The sequence below is a fragment of the Channa argus genome, chromosome 6 (assembly GCF_033026475.1).
Source record: "Channa argus isolate prfri chromosome 6, Channa argus male v1.0, whole genome shotgun sequence".
Lineage (NCBI taxonomy): Eukaryota > Metazoa > Chordata > Actinopteri > Anabantiformes > Channidae > Channa > Channa argus.
Window position 1 is genome coordinate 14,041,502 of NC_090202.1, and position 18,670 is coordinate 14,060,171.

Genomic DNA, 18,670 nt, shown 5'->3' on the forward strand with positions numbered 1-18,670 from the left:
GCAATTGCATCTTTCATCACACCTCTCCCCTGTATGTGATGGCAGGCTTCTCACCTTCAAGTGCAGCCATTCAACCCAGCTACAGACACTATTGCATTTAGATCTTAAACAATATGTTGTATGAACTAGTTTATTTAACACGTAACCCCAGTCTTTACGCTGAAAAGTAATTTCATGTGATGGCATCCTTTATGCTTGTCTGTCTTTAAGTTTTGTAGGTATCTGAAATTTGTAAGTAGAAAGATGAATTATCACAGTTAAAAGAGATGATTTAATCTGTCAATTTAAATCTGTATTTTATTCATTTTATCCAAATTGAGATCCTTTGATCAAAGAAGTTATCAATGAGCAAAGTAAATATGTCATTTGTGAGCCATGACATTATCACAGATAGTACCACCATTGGCTCTTTCATTTCATGAACAATATGCTACTCTCTGCCTACCAAATGCTACAAATGAATTGTCAAGTGTTTGGTTTCCACAGTAACAAAATGAAACAAAAGCAACAAAAGCATAGAGTGTCTTCAATAATATCTGAAGACATCTGAGTTCAGTTTGGTTTTGAGAGCCTCACTTGTGTCTCCAACAGGCACAGATTGCAGTGCGTTTACCAAGTGTGACACAGTTTAAATATTGTTTGAGAGCCCTTTGCAGCCTGCCAAACTAAATATCTGGAATTAGTAAGCCGTTGCAACATAAACCTTGTACCCACAATAAAAAACAACAACACAAGACTATAGCCAAGACCTCAGGTTCTCTGAGCTGCACATTGAGATCATAAACAAACAAGCAAGCAGACATCAGTGCATCTGTTTTTTCTCCTTCCCCAGGATGCTTTGCTGCGGCTGGCAGGAGTTGTCGACGTGCACTCGCTGCGAGTGGCCCTTCGAGACAGCATACAGGAGCTGCTACCGAGCACGGTATTTGCACATGGACTTCTACATTTGCTCAAACAGCTGAACTTAACAAAAATGTATTTGCCCAAGCAAAGCTTCCTGTTAGTTTTCAGCAAGGTGGAGCCAAATAAATTGGCCTAATATAAGACTTAGAAGCACAGACCCCGGCCTTGTTATAAATGGATAAGGCTCATCACTCATTCAACTAATTAGAATCTGATTAATATTACAAATGAACGTGCACGTATGTGTGTGTCTTTTGTTTTAGGAGTGTGTATGTGTCTACATCCTGGAGGGAGACTCAAGGCTGCTGTCTGATGACCCACCACATGAATTGGCACAGGAGGGGAAGATCAGGTGTGTACTGTTTGTGTGTGTGTGTGTGTGTGTGTGTGTGTGTGTGTGAGAGAGTGTGTGTGTGTGTGTGTGTGTGTGTGTGTGTGTGTGTGTGTGTGTGTGTGTGTGTGAGAGTGTGTGTGTGTGTGTGTGTGTGTGTGTGTGTGTGTGTGTGTGTGTGTGTGTGTGTGTGTGTGTGTGTGTGTGTGTGCAGCAAGGTGCAGATGTTTTGTCTCAGCGAATCACCGTGGTGTGCACATTAGCTGCTGTGTTGTTGGGGGCAGCGATACCTTGAGAAGCAACAGAGCAGGGGTGAGATGAAGAGGGGAAATAGGGGCGGCTGTTTTCCCTGTGTGAAAAGCAGGTGTCACCTGAATGAATATGAGCCACTCAACCCAAAATCACATCATCAGCACAGAGACAGCTGTGTCACAGAGAGAGATCTTATCATCAAGAAACAATACGGACCCTCTCATCTATTTTTACTGCTTCCTTCTCTCATCTCCAGTCTGATTAAAAAGTCTCCCTTTATCTCATTTTTGCCTTTCTCATCACACATATCTCTGTCCATCTGACATAATTGTTCCTTGTTGTCATCTGCTATCCCATCTTCCCAATTCATAGCATCAGTGTGTCTTCCTTTCATCCTGCTCTCTCCCTGAAGAGCCACAAAGCACTAAGCCAACTATGTTTCAGCCTTTCTGCTCTCCACCCCCTTCTCTGTCCAATGCACCTCTTTCTCTCTCACCTTCAATCTCTCTCCCCTTGAAGCATTGCAGGGCTAATAGGCGAGGTGACAGTGCCTGGGGTCCCTCGTTGAGACATGACGATTCTCTCCTCTCTTAAGTGCTCGCTGAAGCTCTACAAAACCGTGCGCCCCTGCAACTGCTGCCCAGGCGCTGCCAAAAACCAACACTACATTATTGATGTAACTGTCTGTTAGACAGAGAATAACCTTTTTTTAACACCTCATTGCCACACAAACACAGGACTGTGCACAAACATGCTTATGCAGTCACAAACATGCAAGGACGCACACACACAGAGTGGATGTAATGGGGATATTAAAAGAGCTGGAGGGCACTTTGTTACTTTTCTCCGTCCAATTCACCTGCTTATATAAGCCTGTTATCAAGACCTTGGTGTATACACACAAGCACCAACATACTCAATGAACCTCTCTGAGAGGCAGAAGGCCATATTGTTTGAGCCGTGTTCCCAGCTTACTTTATAATACAAACACTCAACGTCCACATAATTAGGTACACCTTGCTAACTGCACAATTGTTGGCTGCGCATGCTTGATGTAAATATCCCATTCCATCACATGGCAAAAATGCTGCTTTGGATTGAGATCAGGTAACTGTGGAGGCTACCCGAGTACAGTGAACTCATTCTCTTGTTCAATAAACCAGTTTGAGATGATTTCATCCTTGTTACATGACTCGTTATTCTGCTAGAAGTAGCCAACAGAAGATGGCTACACTGTGGTCATGAAGAGATGGGCAACAATACTCAGATAGGCTGTGGCATTCAAACAGGACTCAGTTGGTACTAAGGGGTCCAAACTGTTCCAAGAAGATATCCCCCACAGCATTACACTGCCACTACCAGCCTGAACTGATGATACAGGGAAGGACTGAACCAGGCTTTTTTTTTTTTTTTTTCAAAATTTGAAATCCGAATCAGAAATACTTTATTAATCCCCAAGGGCAAATTGCTTTCATCCCAGATGCAGGTATTTATAAACTTCCACAACTTCCACACTGTGACCCTGAATAGAAACTGGATCCACTAGTGCCTTAGCCCTCCTCAGATCCACAACCAGTTCCTTTGTCTTTTCCACATTGTGCTGCAAATGGTTCTGCTCACACCATCTGACAAAGTTATCCACCACAGCCCTGTCTTCAAATTCATCGCCCTTACTGATACATCTAACTATGGAACTATGGTGGAGTCATCGAAAAACTAAAGGTGGAACAACTCTGTCTGGTAGTCTGTTGTATAAAGGGTGAAGAGGAAGGGAGGTAGGACTGTCCCTTGTGCGGCCCCAGTGTTACTCACCACTCTGTCTGACACGCTGTGCTGCAGATGTACATACTGTTGTCTGCCATTCAGATAGTCAACAATCTAGGACACTGTGGGAGGATCTACCTGCAAGTTCTGGCCTGATGGTGTTAAAAGCACTGGAGAAGAAAACGACCTTCACAGTGCTTGCAAGCTTTTCCAGATGGGCATATGCGCTGTTCAGCAGGTACATGAGGACCTTCTCAACTCCTAGCTGGGGCTGATAGTTGAACTGTATTGGGTCCAAGTAGGTCCTAACTATGGGCTGGAGCCACTCCAGGATAAGTCTCTCATGGGTCTTCATAATGTGTTATGTAAGCGGTCAGCAGTCTAAGGCACCCCTGTGTCGCGGCATCTTTAGCACTGGAACAAAGCATGCCGTCTTCCAAAGCTCTGGAACCCTCTTGAGACTCAGGCTTATCCTAAATGGTGAAACACTCCACAGATCCACAACAGAGCTGAGCAGCACAGGCCCCACAATCTGGGCCAGCAGCCTTGATGGATTTAGAGTCAGAATAGTGCCATTGTAAGAAGTTTCATAAGCAGAGGGTCGAGGGCCACTACAATTGGCGGAGGTATTATCAGGAGGGGGAAAAAAGGTGTGCCGTAGTAGCATCAGATAGACACCATGGGCTTCATCAGTGGCAGCGGCTGCAGTATCAAACCTGTTAAAGTACAAGTTCAACTCATTCATCCTAGCCACACTACCCTCAACTCCTCTGAAGCTGGTCTGAAACCTGTAATGGTCCTCATACCACTCCAGACCGCCCTCATATTGTTCTGCTGGAGTTTCCACTCCAGCTTCCTCCTGTAGCAGTTTTTAATCTCATGAATCTTCACCTTCAAATCTTTCTGAATAGCCCTCAGCTCTTCTTTATTGCCGCCTCTAAAGGCCTTCCTCTTCTGATTGCGATGCCTTTGATTTCTTTTGTTACCCACAGCTTATATTTTGGAAGATCCTACCATCCGAATATTGCAGCAGAAATTGAGAATATACAGACCAGGCAATGTTTTTTCAGTCTTTGATTGTCCAATTTTGTTGAGTCCTTGTGAATTGTATCCTCGAGTTTCCGGTTCTTGGAGAGTTCTCCAAAGAAATGCTCACTGGATATTTTCTCTTTTTCAGACCATTCTCTGGAAACCCTAGAGCGTGAAAATCCCCATAAATCAGCAGTTTCTGAAATACTCAGACGAGCCAGTCTGGGACCCACAACCCCGCCACATTCAAAGTCACTTAAATAGCTTTTCTTCCCTGCTCTGATGCTCGGTTTGAACTTTAGCAGATCCATGTTTAACCCTGTCTACATTACTAAATGTGTTGAGTTGCTGCTAACTGTAAGTTATTAGCTGATTAGATTTATGTGTCAATGAGCAGTTGAACAGGTGTACCTAATAAAGAGCCCATTATGTGGACTTTGGAAAACACGCAGACACACAAAGAAGAACCAACAAGTTAGTCAAGACAACCTTCATGATTATCCTTTAAAGTATTTGTTGTGTACAAGATAGCTCAAGTCTCTCAGCCCCACATGCTATTGGTAAAATTATTTTACACAGCTCAAGGTCATTGTCCAAGGTCCAAAAAACAAAGCAATGCAATGTAGTTCATATATTTTAGTTTTCCATCAGATTATTTACTTAAAACTTTTCACATTTCAACTATTCACATTTTACTTGAATGTACCATAAAACTAGCTGTAACATGAAGCTCGAAGGCCAGGCCACCCAGAGTGTCAAATACTGAACCTGTATCAAAGTCTGTGGTGTCTCATAGATCTGTAGTTACCCTTTTGCAGCTGTATGTGACCACAGGATTTAATCTCATCTGATGGGTTAGTAAAGGGAGCCTTATTTAAACACTTTTAATGAGAACAATCTCCTTACAGTGCTGTTCTGTGAGTCTGTGTCACCAGATGCATAAACAACCTCCTCATTAAAATTTTTGTTATTTGGCATTATAACTCTTTAGTTCTGTGGTGGCCCTGAGGTCCAAAACAACATAATAGAAAACCCAAAACAAGTACTCCAACCTAAACCACCATATATATACAGTAGGGTATTTGTCCCCATCCAAAAGAACATATAGCAGGTTTACTAGACCTCCATTGTTATGCATATAATGGTAAACACAAAGTTTACAAAAAGATGGTTTGGGCTAACTTCCTTAAGGATAGAGGGCATTTGTTTTTTATGGTCACAACATGGTAAACGATGTGGACACAAAAAACAAGATATATTCTCCCATTGCAGATGTTATTAAAAAAATTAAAAACATCACTGAATATTTTCACTAAAATATATTGCATAATTATTCTTTATTATCTTACACATACACTACTGTTCTTCACATAGACTGACACCCACCAAACCCAGATTAGACAGAAATCACAGAAACTTTCTCATGGCATTTCTCCAGTCTTCTGTGATTGAGCACAGATTGACAAGTGTGACTTCTCCAGCATTTTGTGCAAGTTTTTGAGCAGAAGCGTATCTGTTCCTGGACAAACCTAAGATTTCTGAAGGAGTGTAACCTATTTTTTCCATTCATGACCACAGCATCTGAAGGCCAATGTTTTCAAGGAGAATGCAAGTTTGCACATTTCCAAATGGGCTTCCCGCATTGCTAGCTTTGCTTATGAAGTTGCAAATGTAGACTGTACAATTACTTGTGTTTTCTTTTGTGGAGTGTTGTGCAGTGCCATCATATCTAAGTGATAGGCATAACATTTGTAAATCAGTATAAGTTTTGCACATTAGCTGTTAACTGCAGTGTTTATTTACTGATGGTTACAGTGGAGCTTCAGGCAGGAACATGAATTCGTTAACACCTCCCAGTTCAGTGAATCATCACACACACATTACAGTGCACACAGTAAGTGGTCTACTGTATCTAAATGTCCATGTTCATGTGGACTGCTGCAGCTAACAGATGCTACGGATCACCACTGCAAAGTAAACGCACCTCTCACTGCTCCAGCTTTGATCTATATGTTGAGCAGCTGCTAACTCCTGTTACCTGGACAGCAGTTGAATTTTAAGCTAATTTGTGTAGCTTACATTGGGGACACAAGCCAGTGTCTTCTTGTGCCAGCCCAAAGTCTGGATAACTCTAAAAACAAGACTGTTTCTACTAACCTGGACAATTTGTTTTGGTCTTTGCTGTGCCCTGTATGATTTGGCTTCATGATCATGATGGAGAGCTGCTTTGAACAAAGACTTTACACAAAGGTCACCTGTATTTGCCACAATAATAAACTATAGACAGAAAGTTGTTGACTAAAGTGGACTATCCCTCAGTGAACTGAAATAAATAGACACTTTTAAATCCACCATGCAGGGACTTGGTTTTGTCTGTGTGTGTGTGTGTGTGTGTGTGTGTGTGTGTGTGTGTGTGTGTGCGTGTGTGTGTGCGTGTGCGTGTGCGTGTGTGTGTGTGTTCATTAGATCAGTAGATTATTTACCTGTGTACTATTGTCCTTTTTTTATAATTTATCTCTAATTTCATCATGCAAATCTCAGTGTGCCTGTGTGTGCATGTACTGAGTGCATCACCATAGTCGCATGTCTCTTGTGTGGAAAATAAAAATATCCTTGACTCAAATTATTGCATAAGAAAGCTGCCCCCTGTATAAACCATAACACACACTCCGAGACCTACACTTTTGCTGTCATCACACCTGGCTTCACACACACACACAAAAACAAATGGCTGTATTGAGTTCATATAATTTCATAGTGAATAATGGGACTATTCATGACTTTTCTTTGTTTGGGTTTGTGTCAACGAACACAAACGTGTCTGTTTTAATAATGCTGGTGATTGTTTTTCCATTTGCTCTAATTGTCTTCCAAATCCCCTCTTCCTCTTCTGCCTCCCTAGTGTCTGACAGACTGTCTCTGTTTCTTACTCTGACTAATGTGCTGTAGATAATTGTCTTTCTCTACCCTGACTCAAGCTCAGTTTGCATCTGTCTGTCTTAGGAGTATCGTGGACCAGCTGAAGCGGTGTCAGTGTGCTGGTCTACCTCTGTCTGAACTGCCAGAAAAGTACAAAACCTGCCTTGCAGCACCGCTACCAGCACACAGAAGAGGTCTGTCTGGTTATACCGTTTGTACAGTTTGTCTGTACATTTAGGATCGAAGAAAGAGCTTGAATGATGCTGGTGGACAGACAAATGCATCATCATCTGTCTGTGTGTGTGTGTGTGTGTGTGTGTTTGTGTGTGTGTCTGTGTGTATATGTGTGTGTGTGTGTGTGTTCGTGTGTGTGTGTTTGGTGGAGTATGTGTGCACCTGTACATGTAGAGGAGCAGAGAGATGTGAGAATGTGGGAGGAAAAAGCAAACAAATGGAAGTAGAAAGAGAAGCGGTGAATAAGAGATAATGATTGCCGAGGGAGAGGTATGGAGCTGCGTGGGCAACAAAATTGGACAAGAGACCCAAAAAAAAGCAATGAAAGGTCTGTGATGAGAAAAAATGCAATGGGAAAAAGAGCTTGAATGGAGTAGAATGAATAGACTCTATATTCCTCGTCAAATCAAGATTTTTGTTTGTATTTAAAAGCGGAAAAAAGGATATTATGGAAGGATGTAATCACAGCTACATTTTAAAGTACACGTGCTTGGCCATTCTGCACTCTGTGGATCAATAAACACCACTGAACTTTTAATAATGTTGGAAAAACTAGAGTTAGCTTGATATCAAAGAAGCAAACACATGATTCTTTTTTGTTGTTTGGTCTGCAGCAGAAGCCGCACTCCAATATCAAACTTATTTTGTTTATAAGGATCTGCTGTTGCGATCTGCTCTACATCGATGAGAATAGCAAATGAAAGAAAATGAAAGATGAGAACAAACAGTGTTGTACAAGGACATTAGGTTTATTTTTTTTCCATACTCATGTCCCCCATATATTTATATTAGTATTAAAAAATAGAGGAAGAAGAAATGAGATTAAGAGTGAGACAAGGACATCAAAAGAAAACCAAACTTATTTCTGACTTGTTTCCTTTTATCTTTAATTGTTTGTTTTTCATTCTTTTTTTTTCTGCCTTCCTTCAGCTGTTGTCATTCCTGTCTTGGACCAAGAGCAGGAGAAAGCCATCGCTGTCTTACTGGTGAGTCCACAATAGATCGTCAATAAATTGATAAGCTAAAGTATTAAATTGTTTCTTGTGAATGCATTCATTTAGATTTATTTACAACACATAGACAGTACAGTACTGAGATTCCTTTGTGTTTTCCAGGTGGGCTGTAATCCACTATCTGATCAGGATGAAGTACATCTTAATATGGTGGAAAAACACGTAAGCTCTATCTGTCTATCTGTGTCTGCACTGTCAACATAAGGCAAAAAGTAAATTGTTTTATCAATTAACTTTTTTAAAAACTCACATTGTTGGTTTTCTGCACTTTTTCAAAAAAATGTGTGTTTTGATCACATACAGAAGTTTCTTGAGAAGTTCTGTGAAGACTGATGATATGTTCAACATCCTTTCCATTCTTTGTTTTTCCTATTAATTGATGAAAATGTATCAATCATATCAAACAGTTTTTAATCTGATTATTTTCTATTAAACTCAAATGGCTTTGGTGCTTGTGTGTGTGTGTTTCTCCATATGTACATTTCATCACAGGCCGCAGTAGCGTGTGTGCGAGTCCAGGCTCTTCAGACATCATACCAGAGGTCTCCTCTCAGTCCCTCACCCATACAGTCCCACAATGCACTGCTGCACCTCAACGCCTCAGAACAGGATTACTGTGAGCTGGACCGCAACATATTGCAGCTCTGTGGTACGCGCACATACACCCACACACACATAGATAATAATGTTTGAGTAAGAAGATAAACACACCCTTATGGGGCGACTGTGACGCAGGAGGTAGAGTGGTTGTCCACCAATCTCCCCAGTTGCTGGTTCGATCCCCGGCTCCTCCGGTCACCGTGAGCCCAAATGGGTGAATGAGAAGCAGCGTAAACTCTTTAAGTACCAATAGATAGAAAAGCGCTATATAAGTGCAGACCATTAACTTATTCTCTGCCTTTTTCCTTTTTCACATTCGGTCACACACACTTGTCCCACAACATGTATATACAAACCACAAAACTCAAAAATAATCACACACTGGAATGTGAGAGGTATAGTGTGTTAATAGAGTAAGCCCATCTGGATAAAAACTCTATGAATTTAGATGGACTCTGTCGCTGGCACAATGAACATGTGACAGCTCCTGTGTGAAAACAGAACATTTTGCAAAAACACAATTTAAAATCTCATGCATACAATGGAAGTGGCTAATATTGTTCTTGTACACATACACATTTATCAACGTCTTGTGTTCCCAGTATGAGCTGCTTTTAGTCTTCTAAGTTTTTCACACACTCTGACTTGCCCTTCTCTGTCAAAGGCCCCAGTTGTCATCTGCAGTCTAGTCATCCCTCCATCCCTTGTCTTGTCTTCATTATTATAGTCCCTCTGTTAGCTGGTTCCTGTTCACCCTTCTGTGACCTCGCTGTCTCAATGCTTCCCTCCCTGGACTGCTTTCTGACTACTTGTGTACACGCTCTGCATTCTCATCCTTTCATAAAACCGGTCTGAATGTGCTTTTATCCTGTCTCTCTCTCTCTCTCTCTCACTCTCTCTCTCTCTCTCTCTCTCTCTCTCTCTCTCTCTCTCTCTCTCCTTTTCTCTTTCAGGTGAGCTCTATGACCTTGATGCAGCCTCTCTCCAGCTCAAAGTCATCAATTATGTAAGTGGCTGAGATCACTCATGTGCTTTTGCACAAACACATATATAGTTAAAGATTTGAAAACCATTAAAGCCTTCTCTAGGACTTCTTGTATGGATTCTGTTATTACCACTATGCTACATCTTTTTATCAAACAATCCCTTTATCAATTTCCTCATAGTACAGTATGCCCCCTCTTCCACCATATATAGATGAGATACACTCTCTGCTAAAAAGGAGGAAAGCAGGGGTGGTGCAGAGATTGTTTGCAGTGAAGGATAAACTGCGGACGAGAAGGAGGAGAGAGGACATAGACTTCAGGGATACTTTGTGCAAGAACTGAACAACAATTTCAGTGTATGAAATTATTTACAGATAAAGAATATATAACATAGAGAGAATGTAGATATGAAGGTTAAAATGCATCAAAGGGACAAAGCTTCAATCTATTAGAAATTCAGAGCAGCTTAATATATACACTGTGTGCAGGATATACAGTAAGCACATATGTGTAAACATTTTCTATACACTAAGTATGAAGGACCTGCAAGGTCATGGTAAAACAGGATGTTTTTATGTATAAACTTAGAATTCATTGTTTCCATCTTTTCAATTGTAAGGATTTGCAGGTTGGTCTTTACACTGAATAACTTTTTAATCAGTTCAGTTAAATTGAAGACATAATTGCAAGCCATAGAAAATTGGTACATTTTGACACTTTTTTTTAACATTTGATAGACCAAAGAATTAATCTATAAAATAATTATTTGTAGCTATAATTTGTGTGAAAGAAATCAAACATTGAACGTTTAGATACTGAAAATATATCACATTTTGCTTTTGTTATCATTAGAACACATTGCTTATACCAGTATAAAGGTCTCCATTTATTGGTTTTTGATCTTTAGCAACCGACAACACAGATTTTTTAATAAGTTATTATAGAAAAATATATGAAAATTGAAAATGTTGCCAATACCATTTGCAACTTAAGCACACAGTGGTTAAACTGTTAATTGTTTTTTATTATGACTACTTCATTAAAGGGATTCTGGCACATAATCAGCAGCTCATTTTACCTTCTACCCTCTCCAAAACTTGTGTCAATATCGAAAAATATCCTCATTTACTTACAACTACACCAATTAGTGTCATCTTGCAGCAGAAAACATGGTGCATTTGCGCATTTTACTATGAAACAATCAAGTATTAATGGTGAGTTATTACTGCCACCCACTTGATCTTTCCTGCACCTGTGCTACCCTGAGATCCTGTACTGCAGAACCAGCTCAATGCGGTCAAGTAATACCACTGCAGCAGTGCAGTCTGCATGTACAACATCAGCGTTTGGTGTCTGTATCCTGCATCTGTAGTGTTTTTCCTACACCTGAATGAATAGAGAGAAAGTTGTTGTGATGGAGCTATCGCCTGCAGGGGCTTTGAAATATGTTTCAATTCCAACATAATTAGTTTCGCCTTTTTATTGTTACAGTTGTAAAAAATGGGTGAGAAGAAGGGGAAGGAAAGGAGGGAGGGGACGAAAAAGGATCGTGAGATTGTAGCTTGTGAAGAAATGTCAGTTTTGTGGGAAGTGCTTGGGGCGGCTTTTATGGGATTAGCAGTATTTGGGAAAAAAGTGGGTGAACAGCCTTATTTTTATGTTAGTGCAGCAACATGCTTTACAATCAGTATGTGGGTGTTTGTGCTGTGTGTATTTGAGTACACGTGTGCTTGCGTGTGTGCCTGGGGGCAAGTGTGTTGGCAGTGGCTGGTGTTTATTCTTGTCCTGCTTGTTCTCCATCCAGCTCTGTGGATTACAGAGGAGAATGTTGTGTAAGGGAATACTGCTCTTAGAACTGTGTGTGTGTGTGTGTGTGTGTGTGTGAGTGTGTGTGTGTGCGTGACTGTGTGTGTTGGCTCATGTTTATACTTGCGTACCATCCTCATGCATACAGGTGGGTTTATTTGCACCTCAGAGTGTATTTCAGACTATGAATGTGAATGAAATGTTTCCCATTACAGACAGCAGCAGGAAATTGGTTGCACCTCTGCAGGTGTTTCAGAGCAGAGCAGCTGATATTTCTTGCACACACACATGCACCTAAATGTGATTTTATTTTGTTTATGTAGGGATTCTGTGTTTTCATTTGCAAAGTAAAACTTGCAATTCCTTTGCAGTTGTAGTAAAATGGCCGTATTACCATGTACAGCATACTATGTTAGTTACAAAATTGAAGAGATGACTTAAAAAATAGATGTTTTTATAAAGGAAATATATAGAGTCATAACTGCAAAAGAAAAAAACTGGCATTGAATTCCACATTTTATTATTGTAGTTTAGATTTTTTACTATAGAAATATAGAAAATTATAGAAATTTGTGTTACACTTATGTTCATTATCAAGTTACTGCAAAATAAGATGTTATTCTTGCTCCATCCTGGTTCTAATCACGCGCTATTCTACACAGATTTAAAATCTTGTCTCCACACTTAGGCCAAATTCCAAAGAATCTAGAATTGGGGCTTTAAAAATAATCTGACTCTGATAATCTGATTTTTGTGATTATACACGGTATCAGAGCTAATGCTGTTTTACTTCTGTTTCTTCAGCTCCAGCAGCAGACTCAGTCACAGTGTTGTTGTCTGCTACTTGTGTCCGAGGATAACCACCAGCTATTTTGCCAGGTACACACACAAACACACACACACACACATACACACTCACGCACGCATGCACGGACGCACACACACACAAACAAACACACACAAGCACACACAAATTCACCTGTCTCATTCTCCCCTGCTCCTAAAATATACCCAGTAAAGCTATCTACCATTTTAGCAATGACTCATTCACCAGAGAGTAATTTGTGCATTAACATTTTAATAACATGTGACCTTTGACCTCTGTTAACTTTAGGTAGTTGGAGATAAAGTCCTGGAGGAGGAGATAAGCTTTCCGGTGAGGCCAAAGATAATATTTTATTTGAATAAATATGAATTCATGAATGTATTCATTTATGTTTCGGTGTGTTAACTCTTGCCTGTTAAGTCATTTGCTGTCTCATGCCTTTATTCATTCATTCATTCATGTTTTGCATAATGGGAACTATGCAGAAGTTTAGTAGACTGATATTTAAGGAGGTTTGTTGCAATTTTTAATAAACATGCTTTTAATGCAAGTGTGTTAACCCTACTTGTAGGTTTCATTGACTGACACGATGAAAATAAACTTCCCACATGTAATTGTTTATAATCCCTGACAGTGTTATAATTAAAACATTTAGATAGGGGAAGTAATCACTTCCTTTGGGTCACTTTAGTCAGTTTTCCCCGGTGATGGTGCAGACGTAGCAGTTCTTAACAGGTTTTCCACTGTAGCGTGAATAAACTCTGTACCCCAGGCTAAATGATGTGTGATAATAGTTGGTGTAAAGAGATATTAGGACACAAAAAACACACCCTGGATGGGCTGATTGTGCTTATTTACCAATTTATTTTGAGATTTCACTCAAAATAAACAACCTCATTTATATATTATATCCTTCTTCTATTTTACTCAATCTCCAGGGACTCGTTCAACATTTCAGCTTGGTTCCTGTCTCTCGCCTCATTATAATGTTTTGCTTACCACTCTCCATTTTCGATCACCTTGTGCTTATCTCTCTCCTTTTCTCCGCTCTCTTCAGCTCATGTTTGGACGTTTCGGTCAAGTTGTGGAGAAGAAGAAGTCGATTACTCTTCAGGACGTCAGTGCCGTAAGGAAATATCTGTTTATCTTTTTCTTTATCGCTGTATCTCTATTTAATATAATATAATCTTTTTACCACTCTTCCTCTCAGGAGGAACGCAGGCAGCTGTCCAGTATGTTGGGCTGTGAGATCTCTTCCATGCTTTGTGTACCAGTGGCAAGCAGGGCCACTGGGCAGGTGGTGGCACTAGCATGCGCCTTCAACAAGCAGGGTGGGCGGAGGTAAGTGTGAAAAAGTTGTTATGAACTATTTTGTGTTTTCTTTGATTTTGTGCTGCTTTTCCCCACTTTCAAAATAACGTATACAGTTAGATCATGCTAAGCAGAGTTCTGGAAAGCACACACTGGGTTTGTTTTTTAACATTGTTGCTGTTCAGAAGTCACTGATGGCCTATTACTTAACTATATTATTTTACATAATGTCGGGATGATTGGATGGGTTTAACCAATTAGAATTAGTGATTGTATATAGTGGCAAGACGCTGTTAGCTGCTAACAACAACAGAATGTGCTGTATGCCCCTCACCAAGAGATAACATCACTTTGGAGCTTGTGTCAAGTCACCCTGTCTGTGTGTGTGTCTGTGTGTGTGTGTGTCTTTGTGCACGCGTATGTGTGTGACCGTGCAGATGGTTATGGGATGATCGAAAGTCAGGTCATGAGTCTAACAGCAGTAGGTGGCTTGGCTGCCTGCTTTGGCACCATGTCCTAGTGTATGTGCATGTGTGCGTGTGTGTGTGTGTGTGTGCGTGTGTGTTTGTGTGCGTGTGTGTATACATACTGCTGGGAGCTATGCTGCTATCTCCTGAATACAGTAGTCAGTAAAAACACACTCCTGCTGTGTGTCTTTGACTGTTTTGTTGGTTTGTTGGTTTTAAAAAACCTTGTGGAAGTGAGATAAAAGTTATTTTTGTCTTATTTGTATTATTTCAATGTGCTTTGTGAATTCAGCTATGTATCTGTCACCCTGTCTTTGTCAAGCAGCATATGTGTCTACTCATGTGAAAGTGCTGGAAGATTTGTGTGCCTTTTTTTTTTACTCTGAATACACATAAACACATATCAGACACAGGCATGTTTTCATAAAATGTCTCTCCTTTGTATTTTCGCTAGTTTGCTCATGGAACACTGAGGTAGATGTGAAAGGATCATGTCCTGTAATTTCTCCTTATGCCACTGTCACCGATGTCAGAGTTGGCATCTCATTACCATAGTAACCGCAGCAGGATTATGGTTGCAACTGCACATAAAATGTGATAAATCTATCCTTTAATGAGCACACCCCACCACACTATAGTAGACAAATGGACAATTTTAATTTTCTCATTCATCTTTAGTCTTGAAAGTGCTCAGTGTAACACATGCAGCCAGCGACATGGCAGTATCACACAAGACTAAACACAGCACATTCTTACCTATGGCTTTTTCATAAGGAAGCATTTTGTGAAAAGAGCACTTCTAGCTTTTGAAAATGTACTCCTGCTGATTTTCATTCTACTGGTGAAAATGGAGACTCTTTTCTGTCATGACTGCAAACAACCAGCTGGTACTAAAGAAAATTATTCTCCAACTTGACTTACAAGACAGAGGACTGACTCTCCTGAATGTCAATCATGAAGGATCTGTACCTCTAGATAGAGAGTGAATTTAATTGCCCTTCAGCTGATCTTCCCAGGCCTTTTCCAGACTGTATAAATCCTGCCTCCTATGCCAGGATTCCTGGGTCTCTAAGCTTAGAGCAAGAAAGCCCTGGAGCGATAACACAGCTCCTCTCGTCAACACAATAATGTGGCACTGCCCTCTGTAGGCAAAGAGACATAACTACGGGTAGTTAATAGCATCGCTGGGCGCACTGCAGATAGCTTAATACTTAAGTCTTCATTGTCCTGCTTAATTCTGTTCAAGTTCAAAGATTATTTAATTTTAAAGGCGATTTGCGGCAACATTTACTACCTGCAGGAATCAGATATTTGGTTTAGTTTTTATCGAGACATTTTAAAAACAATCGGTGCATGGACAGTTTCATTTTCTCAATATGGTTATAAGAGTATTCATTTAACATTGTTATATAGCTCATACTTTATATTTTAATTAAATCAATTTCTGTTTCATTCTCGTGGCTTAATGGGTAGACCATCAGGCTGGGATCCTGGGAAGTCTCCAGGATCAAATCCCAGCCCACAAACCTGCTGTGTCCTTAAAGGAGACATTTTTGCACTAGCAAGACACTCAGCACTAGGTCCCCACCACCTCTGGCTGTCCACTGCCACTTCAGGGGGATGGGTTAAAGGCAGAGATCAAATTTTAACATGTCACTGTGCCCAATGATTACAGTAAAGATTCCATTCTATAAAGCTGTAACTCTCACGTCCAACAAGTTCAGTTTACAAAAACTGGTTAATGCCACAGTTTCTTTTAAATTGATCGTACATTGCAGTTACTGTAAAAATAAAAGTGTTCCTGCATGAAGCCCTTTTTCTAAACTCATTGTGATTCATTTCATTTCATAATTATACCATATACAGTAATTTTTTACATATACAATTTTAAACTGTAATGTAACTCATAACCAAATTGTAGATATGGAATCAAAAGCGCATTAGTCTCTGAAATGTAGTCAATGGTATAGACAGTGATTTCAAAAGGAAAAGGAAAATGGAAATGAAATAAAATATTGTTACATTTTATCAGTGATAAATATATATCTAAAATAATGTGACACAGAATACGTATAAAATTTATATCTAAAGTTTTGTAATAGGGGTTCCACAAGAGCATATTAATGCATTCTAAATTCAGGTTTGCCACTCATCACTTTGTGATACCTTTGTATGTGTGTGTGTGTGTGTGTGTGTGTGTGTGTGTGTGTGTGTGTCTGTGTCTGTGTGTTTACTGCAGACACACCGAGGCCGATGAACATGCCATCCAGCACTGTTTCTGCTACACTTCAACAGTCCTCACTTCCACTTTGGCCTTCCAGAAAGAACAGAAACTCAAAGTGGAGTGCCAGGTACTCCTGTCCACTCAGTCACACATCGAGACACTCTCACACATATTGTATGCATACGTAAATATATGCAAGTTACTTTTTAAAGTGCCTTTTGTATCCGCTGTCTCTCCATGTAGGCACTCTTGCAAGTGGCCAAGAATCTCTTCACACACTTGGGTACGTTTTCCCTCTTCTGTCTATCTCTCATTCACTCTCATCTGTCTTTGTAAAGTCAGAATGTTGGAGGACGATGTGTGTTAATGTCCGATGTTTAAGTGATCACCTAGTGAAACGAATTGCGCACGTAATTGAATGAGATATTACAGATCATAAAGGTGATTACACCCAGGATCATAACCATAAAATCAAAGGTGCATTAAAACTGATGGCTCCACCTTTCCATCCTATAATTACACTGGGACATTTGGATTCTTATCCACCAGTAAGCACCAACAGCAGAATAAGTCATAGATGATTCATCATGATTGTAGCAGCAAATGGATCAGCTGGTAGAGCAAATTGCCTCTCGCTATACCAAACCGTTGATTACAAAAGCTCTTATCAGCTTGTACCACTGATCCACCAGTACTCAGTGTGTAATCTCTGTTTCTGTCTATCTGGGCTTTCTTGTATTCCTTTCATTTCCTCCGTTTCCTTTTTATTTCCTCTCTCATCCTCTCATTCTTTCTACTTTCTCTTCCCCTTTTTCTTTACTTTTTTCAGATGATGTGTCAGTGCTGTTACAGGAAATTATAGTGGAGGCCAGAAACCTCAGTGATGCAGAGATGTAAGCCCACCGATTCATCTTCAAAGGGATGTTTCGGCTTGTGTGTGTGTGTGTGTGTGTGTGTGTGTGTGTGTGTGTGTGTGTGTGGTGTCTTTATCTCAGTTTCCAAAGGCTTTCTTGGCAATTTGTTTTTAACTGACTTGACTTGTTTAATGAAAGTTACCAAATGACCTGAGATGAAAATAGATAAAACACTTTTTGCTCTGTTCTCTATTACCCCTCTAAATCTGTCTTTCTCATTTTCTTTAGCTGTTCAGTGTTCCTGCTGGATCGGGTCAGTCATGAGCTCGTGGCTAAGGTGTTTGACGGGGGTGTCGTTAGTGATGAGGAGGTAACATTTTGATATATATAATGGAAGTAATGGGATATCTTTCATTGTCCCTGTGTCTTATTAGTCTGATGCAGAATTATTTTGCAACTACACCACTTTAATTCTAACTTCAAACCACTTTAAAGCATTGTCGAAGTCAAATGAAATAAAAAATGACATAAGCATTTATGTGTGTGTGTTTCTGTGTGTGAGTGCAGAACGAGTTTCGTATTCCAGCAGATCAGGGTATCGCCGGCCACGTGGCAACAACTGGTCAGATCTTGAACATTAAGGATGCCTACTCCCATCCACTGTTCTACCGAGGCGTGGATGACAGCACCGGCTTCAGGACTCGAAACATCCTCTGTTTTCCCATTAAAGATGAGAACAATGGTAGAAATACAGAAGACAACTGCAGTCACTCGATACACACACACACACAAACACACACACACACACACACAAACATTAACAAGGTGCAAGTCTGTTTCTTCATACTACTTCATTTTTTTAGGCACACTTCATAGAGATTGGTGTCATTCAAAGAGCGTTACAGGTGACGTACATATCAGTAACAAGGCAGGGCAACACAACCAAAGCAAAAACAAAATAGACCAATAAAAGCTCCATTAAAGTTCTCTATAGTACATTCTTTCTCTGACAAACAAGATACATTTCCACACAGGTGCTGTCTCAGAATAGCATGAAGAGCTGTTACATCACATTCTTGTGTCTAAATGATGGTTGCCTCTCCAAAGTGCATAGAGTGCACTTTGGAGAGGCAACCATCTCCAGTGTGCTT

General features: G+C 40.2%; 1 protein-coding gene across 2 annotated transcripts in view; it reads left to right on the top strand.

The window, feature by feature from the left end:
• LOC137128903 (cGMP-dependent 3',5'-cyclic phosphodiesterase) overlaps nt 1–18,670 on the top strand; it is a 140,549-nt gene that overhangs the window by 110,748 nt on the left and 11,131 nt on the right. For both annotated transcript variants that reach the window (XM_067507574.1, XM_067507575.1), the window contains exons 3-18: nt 833–922; nt 1,167–1,255; nt 7,283–7,392; nt 8,363–8,418; nt 8,548–8,607; nt 8,938–9,094; nt 9,999–10,051; nt 12,642–12,716; nt 12,952–12,993; nt 13,721–13,789; nt 13,874–14,004; nt 16,681–16,792; nt 16,909–16,948; nt 17,495–17,558; nt 17,808–17,889; nt 18,087–18,261. In XM_067507574.1, the coding sequence (XP_067363675.1) occupies nt 833–922; nt 1,167–1,255; nt 7,283–7,392; nt 8,363–8,418; nt 8,548–8,607; nt 8,938–9,094; nt 9,999–10,051; nt 12,642–12,716; nt 12,952–12,993; nt 13,721–13,789; nt 13,874–14,004; nt 16,681–16,792; nt 16,909–16,948; nt 17,495–17,558; nt 17,808–17,889; nt 18,087–18,261 (1,405 nt within the window). The remainder of the gene's footprint in view (nt 1–832; nt 923–1,166; nt 1,256–7,282; nt 7,393–8,362; nt 8,419–8,547; nt 8,608–8,937; nt 9,095–9,998; nt 10,052–12,641; nt 12,717–12,951; nt 12,994–13,720; nt 13,790–13,873; nt 14,005–16,680; nt 16,793–16,908; nt 16,949–17,494; nt 17,559–17,807; nt 17,890–18,086; nt 18,262–18,670) is intronic.